This window comes from Anarhichas minor, unplaced genomic scaffold (genome assembly GCF_050575085.1).
Source record: "Anarhichas minor isolate MPS153535 unplaced genomic scaffold, ASM5057508v1 ptg000136l, whole genome shotgun sequence".
Lineage (NCBI taxonomy): Eukaryota > Metazoa > Chordata > Actinopteri > Perciformes > Anarhichadidae > Anarhichas > Anarhichas minor.
Genome location: NW_027466582.1, coordinates 2,234,269 through 2,256,556, shown reverse-complemented (window position 1 = coordinate 2,256,556; position 22,288 = coordinate 2,234,269). Strand labels below are relative to the sequence as shown.

Sequence of the window (22,288 nt, the reverse complement as noted above, 5' to 3'; positions counted from 1 at the left end):
GTGTGTGTGTGTGTGTGTTTCCAAGTGTTCGCGAGACTGTGAGAAGGCATCTCTTTCACAGAGGAGACAGGTGGCCACGATTTACGGCCTCTTACTGGAATTGCCCTTGTCTGTCGCTTCTATGAGAGCCAATTAAAGGTCAGTGCAGACTTGCATTCATGCACACACAGAGTTGTTACACTCATGACACAATAACGTGATACTGTCTGCGGCACGGCAACATGAAGAGTGTGAAACGGGAGAGAAAAGCTTTAAAATTTAGGCTGCAAAAGTGACACTGAAGCAGCTCTCACACACTCTGTAAATAAGCAAGTTTCACACCGCCTCCGCTCTCTCCTCACACACACACACACACACACACACACACACACTCACCCAGCCTTTCTGTCTCTCTCTCTTTCCCCATTCTCTCTGCTGCACATGCATACACAGACAAACACACACACCCAGTCTCACACACCGCCAGCCAGCCAGCCAACCATTCGCTCCTCACTCACACCCTCAAATCTTACCAAGCTCAGCTCTCCCTGCTCAGAGGCAGACGGGAGCAGCAACGGCAGCCCGTTAAAGGAGCTGAGGGACGGAGCAGCAGAGTCAGAGAGAGAGAGAGAGAGAGAGAGAGAGAGAGAGAGAGAGAGAGAGAGAGAGAGGGAGGGGGATGAAAGAGTGACGGGACAGCAAAGCAGAGAGAGCCCTGTTCCCCATATGCTGAGGAGGCACGGGCGGTTGAACAAGCTGCCCCCCACCCCCGCCCCCACCGAAGCCTCCTGACTCATGGGAGCGTCAGACCCCGATCCCCCAGAGAGCCTGCAAAACGCCGCCGAACCACGCTTAAGCGAGAAGGAGGGGAGCCAGAGAGGAGAGAAAAAAGTCCTGGGAGGGGGGAGAGAGGAGAGGGAAGAAAGCCACAACGGTAGGCTGTCCCACTCAACTGCTCTGCCGTGATGACGTCAGGGGGCATGTGACCCAGGCTCTCCAGTGACGGCACATGGAGGGCAGGAAAGAGACGAGTTTTAAAGCTGGTGCCTCTTGGGTTGTGTGAGGGCTCTGCTCGCCTCCCAAACAACCACAGAACCACAGACGTGCGGCTCGGGCTTGGTGTTTGAGGGCGACCCGGAGTGTAAATGGTTAATCGTCGCGGGCCAGCACCAGTCACAAGGACGGCGCTAAGCGAGTAAGTACGTTTCCAACCACACTCGCCAAGCAAGCAAGTCCGACACCATCTGATCTATCCGCAGAGGCGATATTTGCCTCTGCAATTTTTCTTTTTTCTTTTTTTTTGCTCTATAAAACCAGACCTGGTTGTTACTTGTGGTCATCCAAATAGTTGATTCGTAAAAGCATGTCTTTTGGATAGCTTTTCCATTTTTTTTTCTTCATGACACGCTGCGTGCTCTTGGTTTAGGACGTGTCAAGGGTCACGGAAACCGCAGAGGAACGAAAGTGGGGATTGCTGCAACCAGAGGCAGCTATGGCATCTAACAGCCTCTTCAGCACAGTGACACCATGTCAACAAAACTTCTTCTGGGGTGAGTACCGCTTCGGTTGTCGCTGTTGAGTGTGGAGTTGGGTTAGAGGAGATCGGGTCACGGGGAGGACTTGGGGTCAGGTGTTGAGGTCTGGATCGAGGAATTAAGGGCTTTGGGTAAAGGGGTGAACGGTCTTGGATCTGATTGAGGGATTTGGGTCCAGATGAGCGGAGGGGGATCAGCTGAGGTTATCGAGGACCCTGATATCAAGGTCCAGGCTTTTGTGGTGGAAGAAAGACCCGACTATGATGAAGGCTTTTTGTGGTGCACAAATACAAAAAAAAAAAAAAAGCTCTCTGTGTTCACAGATTCCAGTATTTACTCTACGTGATGTTTATAAATATTTCTGGAGGAGGAAGATGAGATGTTTGTGCAACGTACCCTTAGATTTACAAAGCGATGCCATTGCGGAACCAAAAAACAAAAGCACGGGTGATATTTTTGACAAACGTAAACAGACGCCGCACAAGACAGTTTACAGTTGAGCATTGAAACAAGATGTGGGGATTACTGGGTTGTGTGTGTCGGGTGTCTGTTGTGCGTGGGGAAGAAGTATTGATTAATTTTGCCAAGAAAGGTCTGTAATCGCTTCCTGAAATTGTTCAGTGGTGCTGCTGTCATTAATTAATCAGTGTAGATTCCTGCAGCCTCCAGGGAGCACTTAATCGACAGACGTAAATCCGCTTTGGACAAAAAGTGACTCCATGTCGACATCCGTGATATGAATTTGTAATTTAAGTGCTGGAATAATTCATTCTAATTTAAAACAATCAATTAACTCTGAATTATTGCATCTCCACAAATTACTAAAAAGATCAAATGTATTTTTTGGAGTTGATAAACTCTCGATTCGTACCTTCTTCTCTTCAAAGACTTGCACCAGAAATACAACAATTGTTCTTCATTTTCAACCGTGTTTTGTTTGTCCATTCATAAACACCAGATCCTGCGTGGATCCCAAAGTGGATCCATAGGAAGTAAGACCACAAACATTCAAGACCCGTGAACAGTGTCAACTTTATGATTTTCAATTACCTGTGAAGGCCAACTCGCATTGTGCAGTTTGCGGCCTCTGTTTTGGGTTTGCTGTATTCTATTGTGACAGATTCTCTACACAATCAAATTTAATCAGCAAAATAAATGATGTTTTAGGTTTACCAGATGAATTTTCTAAATTTAAACAAACATTTCCATCCCCGTGCGACACAAGGAATAGACAGTTTAATATACCCCGCCCCCCCCCCCCCCCCCCCCCGCCCCCCTTTCTCCGCTTCGGTCCATAGCCTCCGCTCCTCTGTCCAAATCAAATGTTTAAAAGATGTTTTTAAGAAGTCGCTCCGTGGTCAGGCACAGCTGTTCTGGGCTCCGGCTCCGCACAGAAGCAGGGTGGCTCCTAATGCGCTCTGAAAGCCGGGAGAGAGTGAGCGTCTTCTACCAATCACCACCACCTATTACCATGTTAACCCCTGACCCCTCGGTGTGTCTCTGGGGCCGGAGAGGAGAGGAGAGAGAGGAGCGGCGCTGCAGGAAATTGAAAGCATGCTGCACGCGGAGGGAGAGAGGAGCAGATGTGTGCAGATGTTCAGGTGGAGGGACTCGGAGGAAAGGCGATCAACTGATCAATTCTCTGGTATAAAGCATTGCTAACTGATGTTGTGCTGCAGCTCATTGATGTTGCCCCTGTTTATGAACATCTGGGCAGTAAATCTGTCAGTGCAACCACAAAAAGCCCCCTTGACAGAGTAGTGTGATTTTGCAAGACCACCAGCGCTTTCTGTTGTATTTATGATTTAAAATAAATAAATGTAGTGTACGGTAGTGTATCAGAGCTGGTAAAAATTAGGATTGGCGCTGTAAACATTTTGGTTTTGGTTTAGACAAAAAAACGGCTCTGAGTTTGAAGGAAGTTGATTTTGAGTATTCATTAAACTGAAATATGGGGAAATTTGATAGAAAATGTCCTATAGAATTTAGATGATAAGACTTATATTTATTTCTGTTCATCTTAAGCATGAGGGTTAATTGTTTATTCCTCACAACTTGAATCCATTTGGTGGACAGACACATGAAATAACTGAGCTCAAGTTCTGCTTTTGTTTGATTCTCTTAAAGTTTTGCTCCCATGTTTCTCCCGGGTCGTTCTGTCCGGCGTCAGAGAGTTTTATGAGAGCAAAAGTTACAAAATATGTTTTGTTAGTTAGTAAGCCACATTGCTCCATCCCGTCCGTAGGTTTGTGTTCGAGGACATTTTTAATTTTGGACAGAGCGTACATTCCCAGTGATAAATTGAGCCGACTTGAGGGAGCAAACAAATATTCCAAATTGAGAAAAGGGGGCTCATTAAAATCTGCCTTGGCCTTTACGTCAAGCTTTTTTTTCCATTTAATTGCCTCAAATACATTTTTTTTTTATAACTCCTCAGACTGGCAGATCAGATGAGGAGGGCAGAATAATCTTCAACATGTGTGGCACCCACTCAACCACCGTGCCTCTCTGGGGAACATTTAAGTGCCCATTTTCTCTATTACAAACTTAATTACATATAGACAATTAAGTCATGGGAGCAATTATCGTTCGGTAAAGTTGTGCAGTCACAGTAGAGAAGAAAAAAAAAAAAAGTGCTTACACAGACGGACCCAAATCAACACGATCAAAAGGAAAGCGGGTAAATATCTGAAGACTCCGGGCGGAAAACTTTCCCCAAAAGAAAATCTCAGATAATTTGCAGGGAAACCGTATATGTATCTGAGAAAGGCAGCTTCTGTTGCATAAGTGTTGCCTTAGATCTAACCACAGGCCTGCTTCTTGGAGACATCTTAAAAGTGATCCAGACATCCTCCACCCCCCCAACCCCCCCCGGCCGTGGAGAGACTTGAAGTCCACTCATCAATAGGTAATTTGAAAAAGCCAGGGGGAAAAATCCGAGCGCTTCACTGGCTGCTACTGTGCGAGAAGACTCTTCCCTTAACTCCACGCTCAAAGGAACTCTATTTAGCATTGGTTAATTGTACCTCAGAGGCAAACATGTTATTTAGTCCCGGCAGGGTCATATTGATGGAGTGAAAACGCTGCTGTGTGTGTGTGTGTTTTACGCACCGCGCCAGCTATTAGGACTTATTAGCGCTGGACGTCCACATTAGTCTACATAATTCCTGAGGGTAATCAGGGAGGTGCAGCGTGTTAATGTGATCAGTGTTTAATCAGAGATAGATTGATTGGTCTGTATTTTCACTCACATGAAGCAACAGTGAGCAGTGGGTTGAGTTTGGCCCGGAATAGGCTGTAGGCACTTATTAAGGTCTGAATGAGAGCGCCATGGGAACTCGTGTTCCTGTAACCTGTGATTTGAATGGCCTGAAAGTTGAGGAGAAAGTTGTGCGTTTTTCCTGTAATTTGTAAAGCTGTTTGCGTGGTCACAGAGGATGTTCTTAACCGTGAAATGGGACTAAAACAAGATATATATTCAATCAATGAAAAGGAGCGTATAGTCGTTTCCCAGAAAACAAGAGAAAACCTGATTGTGAGGCACTTTTCTGTCTTTTTTTTTCCCAGTAGTGTCAACTGCCGCCCTTTGTTGTCTGGTCCAGAACGACTCTGAACTGCAGAGACATGTACAATATCTGCTTCTCCTGCTTCCAAAGGAAGCAGCGAGGAGTTATTGAAACATGGGAGAAAGGGAGTCTCACTGCAGACGGAGATTACAGTCGCTCCTGTATTATGGAGACGGCAACAACAAACGGAGAGTTGGGTGTAAATACTCACAAGGCGCTGTGTATTGTCCTTTCTTTTATCCACATATTCAGTAGCTGAGGGGCTCATTGCACTGTTATGATAAGACAACCTGCCAATGGACTGAGCTTATAGACTCAAAAACAATGATCCCAATGGAGCGATACATCCTATTTGTTAAACACCATGAGTGCTAACATCTCTGCTTTTTTTCCAACATAAATCAAAGCAAACCGTTAATATCTCCGTGTTTATTCTAGCTGCACGCCAAATTGGTGTGTGTTTTTTTTTGGATAGCGCCGCGTTTCTACACGACACAAAAGCTATGATTTTTTTCGAATGCACCATAATTACCAGCTGGTTTAATGCCATTGCGTTGGCCGGTGAGGCTTTTAATGCGGCGCTGCGCTATTTTCACACTTAACAAGATCCTGCAGCCCTTCATCCATTTCAGTTGCATCACGCTGGGCGAATTACCGTTATCCTATATAAGCCCTCAGAGAGGAAGTAACTACCTAACACTTTGGAAATTGGTCTGTCTTGGAACCAGTTCACCCTAATGAAACAGAACACCAGCATTATAACCCAGAATCATATACCTTTTTTCACTCTGTTCTCTCTGTTTCAAAGTCCTCTCTCTTCTCTTCATCCACGTTTTATTTGAGTTATTTAAGTCAGAAGACGACTTTCAGCAGAGCTGATGCAGCAAACCACAGGAAGCCTGAACAGCATTGTTTAGCTGCCCTGAACCCCCCACACACCCCAACTCGCTTTCTCGTGAAACGGCCGGTCGCTTCCACGCTCCGTGTTTCTATAAGGGGGAAATATGGAGTGTCGAACCTCCTGGATGTTTGGCTTCGGCCTGTAACGACGTGAGTGAGAGTGCGGCCGCAGCACCTACACAAGGCCGTACCTGTTCTGCCCCACGCCGGAGAAAAGGCCCGGTTTTTCCCCTTGTTAGTTTAATCTTGAAGGAATGCGGTGTCCCCTCCGACTCGGGCCAAACTCCCAAATATATAAACCTACTTACCAGCAGGTCACGAAAAGAGCAGCACAGGTTGGACGTGTTGTGTTTTTTCGAGAACTTCTGATTATTTATGTCAGGTAACACACACGCTGTGAATTGCCGGAGTGTCAACACAGAAGGGAGGGGACTCTGCTCAGCTTTCGAGGCGAAGGTGAAACAAGATGAGTCAAGGAGCATCAAAGAGTTGCAGCGAGCTCTGACTGTGATCAATGGCCTGGCAGCAGATCAGTGGGGCTGTCTGAGGGGGGATAAGTACACCTTGTTACAACGTGCCTTCAGACGCCGGTATCAGCGCTCCCACTCGCTTCATCACAAGTCATAATCGCTTGTCGCTCAGCGCGGGTTTTAAAAACACTCGTGGAGAAATTTTGTATTTTTAAATTGGAGTTTGATACGTAGCAACGTCGCGGAATAATGACTGGGGTTTGTAGTTACTACTGTGCAAACATAGTACTGTAAGGAGTGTATAAATGTACAGTATGGTGTGTGTGTGTGTGTGTGTGTGTGTGTGTGTGTGTGTGTGTGTGTGTGTGTGTGTGTACTTGAAGGTGTCTGACAGGAAGATCTGTCTGCTTGATTAATGCTCTCACTCAAACTGGCACCTGGAACCAATCCCCTCCTCCTGTGCCGCCCCCGTCCCATGTGCATCATGTGTGTGTGTGTGTGTGTGTGTGTGTGTGTGTGTGTGTGTATGCGTGTGCATTCCACACACTGCCCTGTTGTGTGTTGAACAGGAGGCACAGATGGGACCGGGGGGACCCTGAGCGGAAGAAAAAGAAAGGTGCATGCAGAGGGGGGAACAATAGGTGGACGTGCAGCAGAGGGTGTGGGGTGTCACTAATAACACACGGGCCCCATCTCCTAATTTGCTCAAATTACCTGCCCACACAGCGGGACCCCTGCCAGCGCAGAGGTGTGAACACAACAGATCAAAATACACCTGGAAATCAGAGTGCCCACCCACTCGGGCGACGCCCACGCGAGCCCTTTTATGGTCCGACAACTGAGAGTGTGTGGAAGAGATGGGTGCCGTGATTATTCTTTCATGTGAGAGTGAGGGATGAAAAAATAAAAAGTGAGGAAATTAGAGCGAGAAAGAAGGATTAAAAGGAAGAAGAAGAGTAAGCGAGACAGAGATACGACACAAAGGGAAGGATCGGTTTGCACTCAGGAGGCGTACAGCGAGAGCAACTCAAGACTGACTCTTTCAAAACCACCTCCCATATGGCACCGTGGGGGTGGCCATTTACCAGCATCCACCCTCCTCTTATTTTCCTTTCCTTCCTCCTTCTCCTTCCCCTTATGTCCACCCTCCATCCTTCCCCTCCCACCCACGCTTTCGGGGAAGAAATAAAGCGATGACAAAATGTGACGGGGCGGCGATGCTTTGGTCACCGCAATAATCAGTGCAGAGTAACCGGCACCGTACCACCTGTGGCACACACACACACACACACACACACACACACACACACACACACACACATGCATGGACACATAATCCAATGTGTGCACAGACACTGAAATTAAATATGCCCCAGAGACACAAAAGGGGACCAGGAGAGTGTGTGTAGGTGTGCGTAGTGGGATGCTAGTCTTTGAACTTTGAATAGTGCGTGTAGCTGATATTGACAAGTCTCCAGGGAGAAGTGGGAAGCTAGACATGCTAGCTCTCATTTGTAAAGATAATTGGGTTTTTATGTGGCCGACACTTTAATTTAACTTCTATATTAACCTCAAATGCTTAAACGTAGCTTAGTGTAGTTGTAAGCAGTTATTGGGACATTTTAAGTGGTTATTAATGTATTTGTGGACATTTCTAATCCCTGTTATGAAGCATCCACAAGCTAAACGTTCACTTGCCGGGTTTGTCCCGGGGCTTTCACCCGCATCGCATGGCCTTCATCAGCGGGCCGATTTTGCTCAGTTGTCACGGAGAGTGAAGGAGAGATGTTTACATATTAATGCATACTTCATTAATTAGTACTATTTCAATGCAATTCTGAACCGAAAGCTGACTGAACCAGAGTGAGCGGGTTAAATAATTACAAACACTTACATGTAAGGTGATTAGAATAGTTTTATATTGTATCGTCAAACTGAATGCAAAGGAGGAGTTACAGTCGTTGACAAATACATTAAAAGACACTTAAAAACCTCCGTATATCTGTTTAAAACTACATTATGATGTGTTATTAATGGTTCATTAAGTTGTAACGTACTGCTTATGAAGGCTAAACAGGGGGTTAAATAAAGTGTTGCCCGTTAGGTTTTCCTGACTTACAACTTTTCTGCATTACTTTTTACTGTGAAAAAAAAGTTTCTAACAATTATTGCTTGTACAGCAATGTTACAAAACTGCAAAAATCCCCCACGTTACACTTGAGGTTGGTTCAAAGCTCCCTCCTGTGACTGAGGCTGGCATCTTTTTGAGAACTTGTAGCTGGTGTGTTTTATGCTGATCCCAGAGCTGTTCCAGTTTACACACATTCAATCCGATCGCACCGCTCCGACACGCAGCTCTGTGTGATCAAAGTCTACATACATACACGTCGTCTGATCCTCACTGAAGCAGGCTTTCCGTCTGGAGTCGAATCCTGTCACTCACCCAGACAGCTGCCCTCTTACAGTCGTCTGTAGCTCATTTTGTTGTCGCAGTTAAAAGTTTTTCCGTCAACTGTTGCGCCGCTCATTCTATTTTCTGTCTTTCCCCAAAGGAAATAGGTCTCTCTCTCTTCTCTCTCTGTCTCCTTTTTTGAACGGAGACCAATACCAGGCGTTTTCCACTTCACGTCTCCTGATGCTGAATGAGCAAAGGAGGGTCCCAGAGGAGCGGGAATATTTTATTAGAGGGATATTCTGAAAGTTCCTCCTCTCCTCCTCTGTCTTTCTTCCTTTCTCGTGATGGAATTTTTGGGATGCTGCAACAAATCTTACTGTTAGCGTGTGTGTGTGTGTGTGTGTGTGTGTGTGTGTGTGTGTGTGTGTGTGTGTGTGTGTGTGTGTGTGTGTGTGTGTGTGATAGAAAACAGCTCACGCAGGGCAAAGACAATTCAAAGTTACACCTAAATGACAGGCTGGGAGCTCCAGTCTTTTGAATTGTATTGTTTTCTTTTTTATTCCTGCTCGGGAGGAGGATTGGTATAAAAAAAAAAAAAGACAAAGCCCAATTGGGACAGAAAGCTCGCAGTTTGGTCTCAGGAGAATTACTCTCTGCACAAACAAAAATAGCAGTCATTTTTTGCTGACAAACACTTTTTAATGTGAGGGGTTGTTTTTTTGTGAAGTTAAGCTCTTTTTGTTTTCTTATTTATGACAAAAGCTGCCATTGCAGGAAAGAAAGGGCGGTGTGTGTGTGTGTGTGTGTGTGTGTGTGTGTGTGTGTGTGTGTGTGTGTGTGTGTGTGTGTGTGTGTGTGTTGTAGCCTTGATTTACTGTCGCTTAAAGGTGTAGGAGGAGAAAGAAGAGTGAGGGATGTCAGAGTTCTTTGGCTTAATTGGAAGCGCTGGTTTCTCCAAAAAGAAGCTCATTAAAACAATATGTTACTTTAAGGAAATGTGTCCTCCAAATGCTCTTTACGATGGCCACGGACAAATGTATCTTTACATATTGTACAAAATGTCACTTTCACATGAATACGACATTACACACGCAATTACACCTCCACACACTCGTGCACACGCAGCCAGACATGAAACACACACACGCCCTTTTCCTGCAGGGCCCTGCAGATGCAGCAGAAACAGTGGAGTTGGTCTCTCTGGTAAACAAACAGTGAGAGGCTGCTGGGAGTCTTCACTGGGCCTCCAAATTATAGCCCGGTTAACCAAAGTCTCAGAGCCGGCCCCCTTTACTGCGCTCATGCTGCGCGTACACACACATGCGTATGCGCACATACACACAGGACCTGTGCACATTAAAGGCACCGTAGAGGCACTCTTTAAAAGAGCATATACAATCAGGTTCTAATGGGACCTTGTCTGCGCTACAGTTGAGCCGAGAGTAAAAGATTTTATAGACATAAGAGAGAGTGAGAGGGAAGCAGGCCCTGAGGGCCTATCATAAATATTACCCAATCATCAGGCTCACAGTGTGAGGCAATTACTAATGAAAAAGAATCCCTTGCAATGTGAACGCGGGTTTAATGTTTACAGCTTTTAACCTTGTATACCATTGTTATAATTTGAAGGTTTTCTTTATTGGGAGAAGCTGCTTTGCTTTGCTTGGACTCAAAGATGTTCAGAGAGCTGTGTGCTGATGTGTGTGGTTTGTAAAACGTCAAATATTTTTCTCCTTTTCCCAGAAAGCTGCTAATAGAGCACTAGTTTGGTTTTATCCAACAGTTCAGTGTGAGGAGGTGGGGTTGTTTAGAGCTTCTTTAATCGTCTGTAAATGAGTTCTGCAACTACTGGGGACAGTTTTCAGTCTCTGGAGGACACACCAACACATCAGAGTGATCTATGACGCCATAAAAATACAGTTAAAACATTTTAAAGATGATCAGTTCTCGTGAAATTATCCGCCGTAAATCTCACGCCTCCAGAGCGACGGCGTATTCCGAGCGGACAAGTTAATTGTCAGCCGGAGACCACATCCCAACAGCCCCGTTGCCAAAGAGGGATTTTTAATGTGTGTGACGTTCAAATTCTCAGCTTTGCCATAATGCACCACCACAGAGTAGATTGTGTTTGAAGGACCTGCATTTCACAACGTAATTCATGTTCCCCGTGGGACCCGGCAGTCGATGAGTCTCCCTGCTCGGGGACGCGTTGCAGGCGCTATGAAGCTGGCGTCATCCGAGCCTCAGCTAGATGCAGAGCAGACGCGACATGAAAAGGCCCCGTCCTGGAATAACCGGCAACTTCTGAGTGCGTGCGGAAAACACAGGGTCATAGGTCGCATAATCACACAATAGCCATTTATCTTGTGGGAAATTTCATTGAATCTGCTTTTCCAAAGACGACTGGAAGTGATTTTGTCTGAGGACGTCTCAGGCCGAAAGCTATGAAAGTGAACTCCACCCACCCTTCCCTTTCTCCCCCTCTACACCCCCACCTTGTTGTGAGTCACTTCTGACCAGTAGCTTAATAGGCTCAGTGTAATTACAGGCTAAGGTTTTTAGGCATCTCCGAGTGTGCTGCATCAGCGGTGACACTCTCCACTTGATCTGTTAACTCATTCGGCACGCAGAGAATCAGACGCCACACTGTGAGGCCTGTCGAAATGTTCACAAGCTCGAGGGCTTCCTGGGGGCCGTTTCCACGTCTTAACGGTTTGGAATCCGATCCAGTGTGTATGGCTCCAGGTTGCAGAGTTCATGCTCAGCGTTTTTTTGGAGCGGCTCCCGAGCTGGATTGTGATCAGTAAGAGATTGGCAACAAAAAAAACAAAAGGGAGAGCGATATCCAAACCCTCGGAAGTTGAGCGCTGGTGCTCGATGCTCGCTCGGTGCTGTGGCTGCTCGTGGCGCCTGCCCAGTACTGTTTTCATTTCCTGTTTATCTGATTGGCTGTCGTTTCAGTGCTTGACATGCTGACTGACAGTCTTGACATCGATTCCCCCCAACCCCCCCTCTCCCCCCAAAAGGAAGAAGCAATGCCAGGACTTCAGCTTTTTCGATATACGCTCACATACCATCAGTAATATTCATGATACCCAGTCTGTAGCGATGGCCAAGCAAAACATATAGTATATTTAACACATTTAAACGCTCTGAGACAGAAAATGCATATGGTACATTTCAAGACGTGGGTTCACCCGTCTATGTTTATGTCTGTGTGCAATTGAGCATCAATGGCAGACTTTTTTTCCCCCTCCATCTGGCCCTCCTCTACAGCTCCTTCTATCGATTTGGACCCAGTGCACCTGGACATTCCTCCACCCTGCCTCCGTTCATATGCACACATCCTCACCTCCTGTCTCCTTTCCTCTCCCTCCGTCACCTCCAGTCACCGTCCGTCCTGTCTTGCCTGCCCACCAGGCTCGAAACAGGAGCAGTGGAAACCGGCGAGCGATAGCTAATAGCCCCCTCTGCGACTGCGAGTCTGGGCCGCTGCGTGTTTGCCTCTCTCGCCGTGCGGTCACTCTATCTATCTCGCCTGGGCTTCCTCGCCTCACATAAATCATCCTCAGTCGCACTACCTGGACAGGGGGAGAACAGAGAGAAATCTGCCCCTATAAATCTGGTATTAGTTTTACCTCGCATAATGAACACAGGGCTAAACGGTCCTGGATACATGAGAACAGCATGTCTTGCAGATGTACTATAAATATTTTGATACTAGCCGGCTAGTTTGCAGAGGGGAAGTAGACCAGTGAAATACACAGAGGAAGGGGAAAAGTGTAAAGTGGAATGTTGGCCTAGCCCGAGTGTCTGTATTGTCTTTAGCACCTACAGAGGGTCTCGGTCCAAGAAAAACGCTCTTTACAGGGTTCCTGTTCCCAGCCGTGGTCCGGTACCACTCATGGATACGCTGCGTTTCCTCCAAGCCAATCCTTCAAAACTGGTCTCCGAGGAGGGGGGGGGGGGCTCATTGTTTGATTAATAGCACGATCAGACCTGATTGAGTGATAGATGCTTTGAGGGGGGGAACAGCGTGCCTCGGGGACACTCCGGGACTGAGTCTGGGAAAGGCAGATTGGTGGAGCGGCTGCATTAAAGTGAAGGGCTAATAATAGCAGAGCTAATGACACAACGGCTGCATAGAGCCAAATGTGCCTGATCACTTAACAGATATTTTGTTGCAGCTATGTAAAGACAAACTGTAACGCACACACACTTGCATGCAAAAGTGGAAAAACTGAACTCCCCCCCCCTTTTTTTGTGGCATATGTCTGGCCTCAGCCCCGGGCGCTGTCACTCTGCCCCCTTCAAAGAGCCACCCACCCACCCACCCACACACAGAAAGCCCCACGCACTCGCACAGTTGTAGCGCTGTGACAGCAGGTGGCGTGTGACACGTCAACATCTGAGGGTTCCCCGGCAGACGGGGAAAGAGTTCTCTGCCGCCCTTCGCGCCCCAAGTCGCTCAGATCTCTCATTGGGACTCTTTAATGGCAGCCTTCGTCACATATTACTGCTTTATTTTCTCCTCTCCATCTCCCAGCCCACAGAAGTTCCTTTTTTGTTCCTATTTTTAAGTACAAGTGATCTCAATTAGGGACCTCCATGAAGGCGGTAGGCGGCAGACAGTCAGAGCAATAAGAGCAGAGAGGAAATTGTCTTTATACCCCACCCTCCCTCCCTCCTCCTCTACCCTCCTGCCACAAGCAGTGAGCAGCCGCCCCCTCTGTGTCTCCATCACTTTCCAGGCTGCTCTCTGCCATTTTCAGGAACGGAGCGAAATATCAGGCAAACTCTTTCTGTATTCTCACCGAGAGATGAACACATTAAACCTGGTTAGCCAGCCACGCCACCTCAAGGTCTAACACAAAACTTGTGGTGGTACGCTCCGTGAAAACGGTCGCTCGGGAACACACACACATACACACACACACCACAGAACGTGCCATCCTCGTCTGAACGGTTCACGGTGATGTCACGGGCTCGGTGACAAACAGTCATCAAGGGCTTAGCTGTGATCCGAGATCAGCGCGTGAATGTGAGTCGGTGAGGTCGGGTAGATGAGGTCACGATGAGTAAAGTTTCTGCCCATCGTCATCCTCCTCTGATGGCTAGCTGGTTCACAAATTGAGTGCCCGGTTGGCCGACTACCAGCCCAGGTCCAGCTAAGTGAGCGACTAAGTTTTGTGGCCCCGTTTCTGCTCTCTTGGTTGGTTTGGTTGACGGGCTAATAGACTGGATCTTTGGCTGCTCTGCTGGCGAGCCTGGTGGGCTCGCTGATTGGTTAGCTGGCAGGCAGGTTTGCTCTGGTGGCCCGCTAAACATGGAAACATCCCGTTAGAGCTGAAAAAGCCTGGGCCTCGTCACTGCCCTCCTCTAGAAAGCTATAATTAAGTGTCTTGAAAAATGCACCACTGTGAAATGGAGCCTTTATCCTGAGTCTTAAGTGGCTGTACTTTTCCTCCTGAATGATGAGAGTATGCGCTTGTGAAAAGGAGAAGGACGGAGGAAGAGTGTTGCTCTCTTGTGTTTTTATTATATAGTCAAATATATTGTTATCGTCAAATTTAAAAGTGCGCGCATGAACCCATCGAGCCGGGTGTGTCCCGCTTAAACTGTTGCACCAGACTATTGATGCACTGTTTTAGCTCTTGTTTGTCCTGCTCTCTAAATGAGGTGTCAATAGTGAGGTCAGATGGGCCTCTTAGGAGTGTGTTTGTTTGTGTCTCTGCGTATGTCAGAGATGTGAAGATGTTGACAGACTAGACAAAAAAAAGACTACGGAAGAAAGAGATTCTGCATGCAGCTGACAACATTAAAGACAGCATGTGTGCGTACATATTAGCGGTTCACACAGTCTCCGTCATTCCAAGTGGGCACGAGAACAGAAACTTTCCTTACACGCTTGATATCTCGACAGGAAAAATCAGCCAGCGAGCGTCAGCCGTGTTTGATTTTTATTGAAAACAAATAATTGAAACTGAGCGGCAGAAATACAATATTACCATAAATCATAAAACGCACATCCTGCTCAATGTGGTTCGTCACTGTTAGTGACTTCTCCTACTGTGCAATGACTCTGAGCCAGTGTAACACAGTAGATGAATAATACCAGAGCTGAGAGAGACGATCCAGCTGTGCACCAGGCGAGCAAGCAGCCGCATCGAGTGAACGGCTTTATGCTTGATTCATTACTACATGATATTAAGTTTGTTAATACTGAGCGGGATAGGTCAAACACACCAGTACAATACTTGCGTAAAAGTTACAGCATTGGCGTTTAATCAGAAAGTTGATTTGTGGCTGGATTAAATCCAGGACAGTGAAGCGAGGAAGTGGTATTTTCTTGATTGAACAGCGTATTCTGGCACATTAACGCCTTCTCTGGTGTCTCCCTCACATCTCCGGGACTTCAAACGACCGATTTGGAAACTCAGAGGTCGCCTACCTCTGAATGACATGGAGACAGACAGCAGGCCTTGCTGTGTGAATGCGGGCCGTATCCTGTATAGGGAGCTGGAAGACAGATGCTGGACGTGCAGCGGAGAGGCAAAGCGGAGTCAGATGGGACAAACAGTCTTTGATGAGCCGAGCTTGTCAGTGTTTTAGTCACGACTACAGTGGGAGGGGGGGCGTTTGGGGGCCTGGGTTCAGGCTGGGAAAATCAAGAGGCTCTTCCTGCTGCCGTCTCTGAAGGGACAATAACAGGGTGCAGAAAATCCAAATTTAAGACTGATTAGTTGGCCTGAAAACGAGTGAAAAATTGGCTTGTGACATCTACAGAGTCTATTAGGGAAAAAAGAAAGTACAAAAAAAGATTGAATTCCAGTTCAAATTTCAGTCAAAATAACATAAAACACATATGCGTTATAAATAATTAGGCTGATTAAATTGATGGCATGAAATTGACTCAGAGGTTGTTTTTATTTCATCCCCGACATTTCCTAAATTAAATTCCACTACAACATTAAGGATGTTTTCCACATTACGCCAAATGTATTCAGCGGTGAAAAAATGATATTATCGGAGCTGAAACTTAACTCTGTTGGAATAAACCGGCTCCACGGTTTCTGCAAGGCCATGTTTATCACTATAACAGATTTAATTACCACTATTCACATTTATCCATCCATGAATAGTTAGTTGATCGTTCAGAATGTTGGACAATGTGAACCATATTTCTGGTGTTTGGGGCACACGGAGGGGAAGTGTAACTCAATCACTCTTTCTTTTTTTTTCTCTCCCCTTCCCCGTCCACATGACGAGGTGCCAGATGCATGTCAATGCTTTCAGACTTTATATATATATCCCTCCCACATCCTCACACACACACACACACACTCGCTAACAGACATGTATGCATGTGCACACCCACGTACATACATACTTATGAAACACAAGAAGTCAAGTTATTTCAAGTTACTGACAGTCCTCAGGCTTTAGGCTTTTTATTCTCTCAACACAGAAACCTTATTATAAAATGTATAAGACTGTGTCCAACTTTACAGCATAAAAAACAAGCTGCAAAAGCCCTGACAGGACCCAAATAACCTGACAGCTGTGCCTCCTTTAGTCCCTTTTATTTTGAAACAGGCCCCGGAGTATCAAAGGCCTTTGTCTTTAAGACTCTCTGCAATAAAAGTCTGTGTGGGAGCAACGGAAAAGGAACACAGAGTGGCAAATACACATGCTGCTGTGTGATGTGGCACTCAAAAAAGACGTGCTGGGAGACTGATGGGTAATCAGGGCCGTGGGTGGGGGGGGGGGGGGGGGGGGGGGGGGGGTGAGAGCCGGCTCACAGAGGGTAGATGATGCCCTCTACAGTAGACACAGGAAGGGCAGGCCTTCTGAGTTGTTGCCTTCAGAGCAGCATCCACACTAAAATATGACGCATTTCAGCCATGAAATCAAAGCATGAAATTATTTTTATTTGTTTGTTTTTTTCCTTACGGTGGGAAGTTTTAGTCATGCTTTGTTAAAAAGATACCTTTAATGTTTTTGTTTTTTTAGAATTAATCAAAATATGGGATTTGTTTTTGGCCTTGGTTTAGAAAATGTACAGTTTGCAAGCTGAATATTTTTACATTATTCAATTTGCAGTGATAGATTAAAATCCTTTTTTAAGTATATCATAACACGCTGGGAAAGTCTTGTGTTGAAAATATAACATGATAAATAAATAAGTACTCATAAAGCAGTACAAATGCTTCTGTGAGGGTTATTATATGTGTTGTTATTGGAGTCTTATGCATTGATGTGTAAGAATCTTTTTATGGTTTATGTTTGTCGAGGAGCCGCTCATTTTAACTATTTTATAATGCTGGGAAGTTGCATTATTTTTGATATACGCATACGTTTTGAATGTAAAATCTGTATTTCCAATAACTAAAACTGTGAAATAAATGTGGTGTTTTAAAAAAAACAAAAAAGTACCATAGTTCTTTCTGAATTGTAGTGGAAGTTGCACTCAATGGAAATACTCAAGTAAAGTACAACTACCTCAAATGAAGTAAAGTGATTAAGTGAATGCACTTAATTACTTTCCACCACTGTCATGTTGAATTATGCCTTGGAATAGTCAGGGAGTTGTGCGTAATTACGCATTGGCTCACCTTTTAGCGCTGTAGAGTTTACATGTAATTGTAAATATCTAATAATTGTACAAGTTGTATGAGGCGGACAGCAGATTAATTAACATTGTATACTGCGGACTTTCTCAAAAGAACCTTCGCTTTACAAGAGACGGCCACATGGGTGGAAGAACATAAATTAGAGCGCGTGTGTAGTAGAATACCTGTACACCTGCACAACAGCTCTCCCCTGCGACCGGCTGAAACTCTACTCCTGCGCCTCGACCTGACTCACCGCTCTCCGGTGACTCACTCGCTCCTCTACCTTATGGAGGAGTGTAACTCACTTGTCGCGCGGGCTCGGCTCTCTGAACGCACCTTTCCCCGAGCCGAAATTTGTCGGGACTTTAGCGGCAACGCTACACGGTAACACTGATGCACCGACGCGTGTTGCCGACTAAAAAATGATCATCCCCGGAGTCAGGAGCGCGCGGACGGTCCGGGGGGAGCGGTAACATGTCGGTACGTACAGCGGTCGGTGTGTGAAAGTCTTATCTGTGAATAACGAGAGAGAAAGACGTGAAGCCCCGTGTGTGTTTCATGAAGGTATAGACTGGCCGGTCGTCTGGCGTGATAGATCATGACAGAGGGAATGGATCTGACTCCAGACACCACGTGTTGGAGTCGCATCAGCGCAATAATTGGTGGGCGCTCGAGCTATATAAACCACAAAAAGCCTGAGCACGGGAAACCCCGTCCTCCAAACGCTAACCACATTTACGGCTACAAAAACGGGATTCTATTTTCCGCCTCCTTCATCTCACCGGCGATGACTTTTTGTTTCGACTTCATCAACCTTTTTTAAGCTTATTTACAAAACCTGTCGAGCGACTTTACGGAAAATATGCACAATTTGCAGGCGTCGCGGGGTTATAAATATCTGTTAAAGTATTGTTAAAGCGTTTTCCTTTGACTTTGAACACTTTTTGGTGTGTGTGTATGTGTGTGTGTACATCGCCTGCGGCCGCTCAGGGAGCCTTTCAGTTTGGCACAAAGACTTCAATGACGCACCTGGAGCAGCGCTTTGACTTTTCACTAAAGGAAGACAGACAAAAACTTCTTTGAACATCTGGGTCGACCGTTCCATTTTAGACCTGATTTTTTTTTTTTTTTTTTTTTTTGTAATCGTGTAGCCCATTAGGCACTCGGACATTTATTTGATGTTATTTATATCCTCACACAAGCAACTACGCCTGCGTTATGGCGCATGGACGCTTCCCTCGAGAAGTTTGAAAAAGGGCTCGTCATTTAAAACATCATCACGTTTTCAGGGGTTGTTTCTCTCTTGCCGGACAAGTATATTTTGTCGTTTTGAAGGCGCCCACTAAAGTTTGAAGTGGAGAGGGTTTTTGACACGCGGTGTGCGCTCACGAAGTCCCATTTTCCATTGGCATTAGGAAAAGCGGCGCACACTCCCGAGTTTCCCGAGCGTGTGAGAAACAAAGAAAGAAAGAAAGAAGAGAGGAGCTGGAGAGCCTGCGGTGCCTTCTTTTTTTTTTTTTTTGATAATCAACGCTGTTGTGATGCGAATTCCCCTAGATCCCAGCGCCAGTCGGAGGTTCAGTCCGCCGTCCAACAGCCTCCAGCCGGTCCCAGGAAAGATGAACGACGTGAGCTCTCCAGCCGGGCAGCCGGACGCAGCGGCCGCGGTGCCAAGACTGCGTCCCCACGAAAACCGCAGCATGGCCGAGATCATCGCCGACCACCCGGCCGAGCTGGTCCGGACCGACAGCCCCAACTTCCTCTGCTCGGTGCTGCCCTCCCACTGGCGGTGCAACAAGACGCTGCCTGTCGCCTTCAAGGTGAGGCCCCGTCTCAGCGGTGCGCTGCTGAATTAAAAAAAGCGGATAAACCACAATGTGCTGTAGGACAAACGAGCACAACATGAGGACAAATAACATTTTAGAAAAGCGTGAATGCATTATCTTTCTTTTAAAAAACAAATCTATACAACTTACATTAATTTAATTCTGTTATCAATTATTTGTTTTTTCATCCCCTTCTACTTTCTCCCAGTTTTTGAAAAAAATATGTCGTGAATTGTTATTATACATCGCAAACAAATGTAGTCTGTTTACATCGTTCAGCATGAATGCTGCAATGTGATCTGTGTGTCTTTTTAAGTATCTTTTCTCAAACTAAATATATTCAGAAAATGAATTACAAAATACAAAAGCATGAAGGAAACATGGTGTTTAAAAGGCCAGAAAAAAATATAAACGTCAAAGATTTGGTAACATAGAAGGAAAGGAGTCACGTGTTCTCTTTTTATTTTGTAACCAAACAAAAACTACTTTTTAGTTAAAGTATAATAATTATAGCTCATTAAAATAGCCGCGCAGTGAATAATTCCACAATCAAAGCTTTGTTTCCATAGTTATTTATTACATCTTTCTATATAAGGCAATTCTTCTTTTGTGTGTTAAAAATGATTTAAAAAAACTATATTACAACATGTTATTTATATGTTAAAACCACATCAAGGCCTATTATAACCACTATTTTTATGATTATACTAAATTACTGTCATTGGTCTCCACATGTTGATGTTAAAGCAATGTCAGAAAAACAGTGTATTTCCCCACACAGCAAAGACTAATTGTTTATACATTTCAGGCCTCCTCGGTCGTTTTTTGAAGCTCTGACAATTTTTCGCTCCCATGATATTTCACAGGAAAGGCCCTATTAATTACTTGACAGATATTATTTACAGGATGGATCAAAGACACATCACAGTGGAAATGTGTAGCTGTTGCCCTGGCTCCAAATCAAATGTGACACATTTCATTTTTTTATTACTGCGGCTCTGTAATTATTGCTGCTCTGTGGGCCTCCTCGCACTCTTTTATCTGTATCCAGGAATCTAAATGATAACATGAGGCCGATCGCCGCTTTTGTTTTAAAGACGGCACCAGAGGACTGAAATGAGGTGAAATTAAATCCGTTTATCAACACGATGCGAAGGAAGATGGTTTGGTGTAAAACAAGCCTGTCACATTAGCTCGATGAATTATTTGAATGAGGTTTGATTTCACTGTTATTCTTGGCTTTTAAACTGAAGCAATTTTTCTTCTTTTTTTCTGGAGTCTGATGTTCTCTAACCGTGAGCAGAAGAAGAGAATATGTTGTAGTATACCTGAGTCGTCACGGAATTTTCTGATCTTTGAGCTTTGTCCCCCCCCCCCCCCCCCCCCCGACAGGTGGTTGCCCTGGGAGACATAACTGATGGGACCGTTGTCACGGTCATGGCGGGCAACGACGAGAACTACTCCGCCGAGCTGCGGAACGCCTCGGGCGTGATGAAGAACCAGGTGGCGCGTTTCAACGACCTTCGCTTCGTGGGCCGCAGTGGCAGAGGTGAGCCCCCGAAAACACAACCATCCACGGAACACTGCTGCAACTGCAGCGGGAGCTATTAGGTTCAGTGGTGTGGATTAGTGGTCACATTCCCCTCGTGGCAACCACATAATGATCTCTAACTCCGGGCTCAAATCCCACCGCCCGTCTCTTAACGTCTGAGCGGTGAATCGTGTTGCTTTAAAACGAGGGCCCTTTATTTATTTGTTTTTGAACCCAGGTGAGACGGTAAAGCTTCATAAAGCCGACTGTTTCCCGCCTGTGATCTTTGTCCTTTTAGTTTAAGAAACAAAGCTTTGGACACAGATATTATGTGTGATCAGTCCAGCTGCATAAGACAGTGTTGATCTCATAACAAACAAGTCCTTTATTTATTTTCCTTGTTCACCTGACATGACCCGGCTCAGTTCAGGCTCATAAACATGTTGGGTGGTGCTGCAGCCCCACAGCTGATCTCTCTGTACATATCGTCAGGCAGCGAGGCAGAGGCACACTCCTATTGGCTCCAGTAGCATTCCCTGAATATTTGGCATCGCCAAGGCGACTGCTAGCAGCATTTACCGTCTTGCTAAATCGTCTGATTAACGATTTGAGATCTGGCACCGAGGATGTGCTCTCTCCAAACTCACTGGAAACGTTTTCTGAGAGTCTTGTCTACAAAGTCTCACAGAAACGATAAGTTGATGGTGATAAGAGCTGTCAGCGGCTCCACCAGTGACTCTCCTTCTCAGCTTCCTTCTCCGCTGTAGCTGTCAAACAGGAGAGGAAGCGGAGGCGATCGGGAGAGATGAGGAGGTGACAAAGTATAGAAAGCGGAGTAGGCAGGGTGGCGGGTACCTGTTGCCACGGAGACCTCGCGTGTGCGTCCCTCAGATGTGACACAGAATCTAGTCACAGGAAGTGACATAGGAGCCGGGGGAGATCAGACTACGAGGTGTCTGAAATGAATACCCGCGATGAGTGCAAGCAGAGCGAACCGATAGGATGTCAGATAGCTGAAAGTCGTGCACACAGAGGCGGGGACAGCCGACAGAGATGAGCAAGGATTGATAGTCGCTGGGCTGAAATGGTGCCGCAGTGCGATGACAGCAGGGATAGATGGGGCAGTTCATTTAGAGAGTAATCAGATACCTGTGATAACATCATTAGAGTTAATAGTATAGCGGGGTGCAGGAGTGTCTTGACATTAAGCCCAAATTAGATCGCAGGTAAACAGATGACAGCAGCAATTATGGCCGGAAAGCAGAGAGGTGACGCTCTATCGTCATTCACCCTCATGCACGCCCGACCAGGTATGTGGAACACCTGTTGCATCTTTGCTCTGCTATCTCCCCGACATCGTCTCATCACCGCTTTGAAGAGGCATGTTTACAAGTGAGCTGCTGTACTCTGCAGTGTAGAGGGGAGGACACGCAGTGTGGGTAGGTGGCTGCGGCCAAGCGGACAGCTGCTC

The 22,288-nt window shown here is 46.0% G+C and overlaps 1 protein-coding gene across 4 annotated transcripts in view; it reads left to right on the top strand.

Annotated features, from left to right (window-relative positions):
• The first annotated feature begins 973 nt into the window (after positions 1-973).
• Positions 974-22,288, top strand: part of runx2b (RUNX family transcription factor 2b) — a 41,131-nt gene continuing 19,816 nt past the window's right edge. For 3 of the 4 annotated variants that reach the window (XM_076084606.1, XM_076084607.1, XM_076084605.1), the window contains exons 1-2: positions 17,828-19,280; positions 20,679-20,835. In XM_076084606.1, the coding sequence (XP_075940721.1) occupies positions 19,002-19,280; positions 20,679-20,835 (436 nt within the window). In that variant the 5' untranslated portion in view covers positions 17,828-19,001. Of the gene's footprint in view, positions 1,530-17,827; positions 19,281-20,678; positions 20,836-22,288 lie in introns of those variants that run through there. The other variant, XM_076084604.1, reaches the window with a different exon arrangement.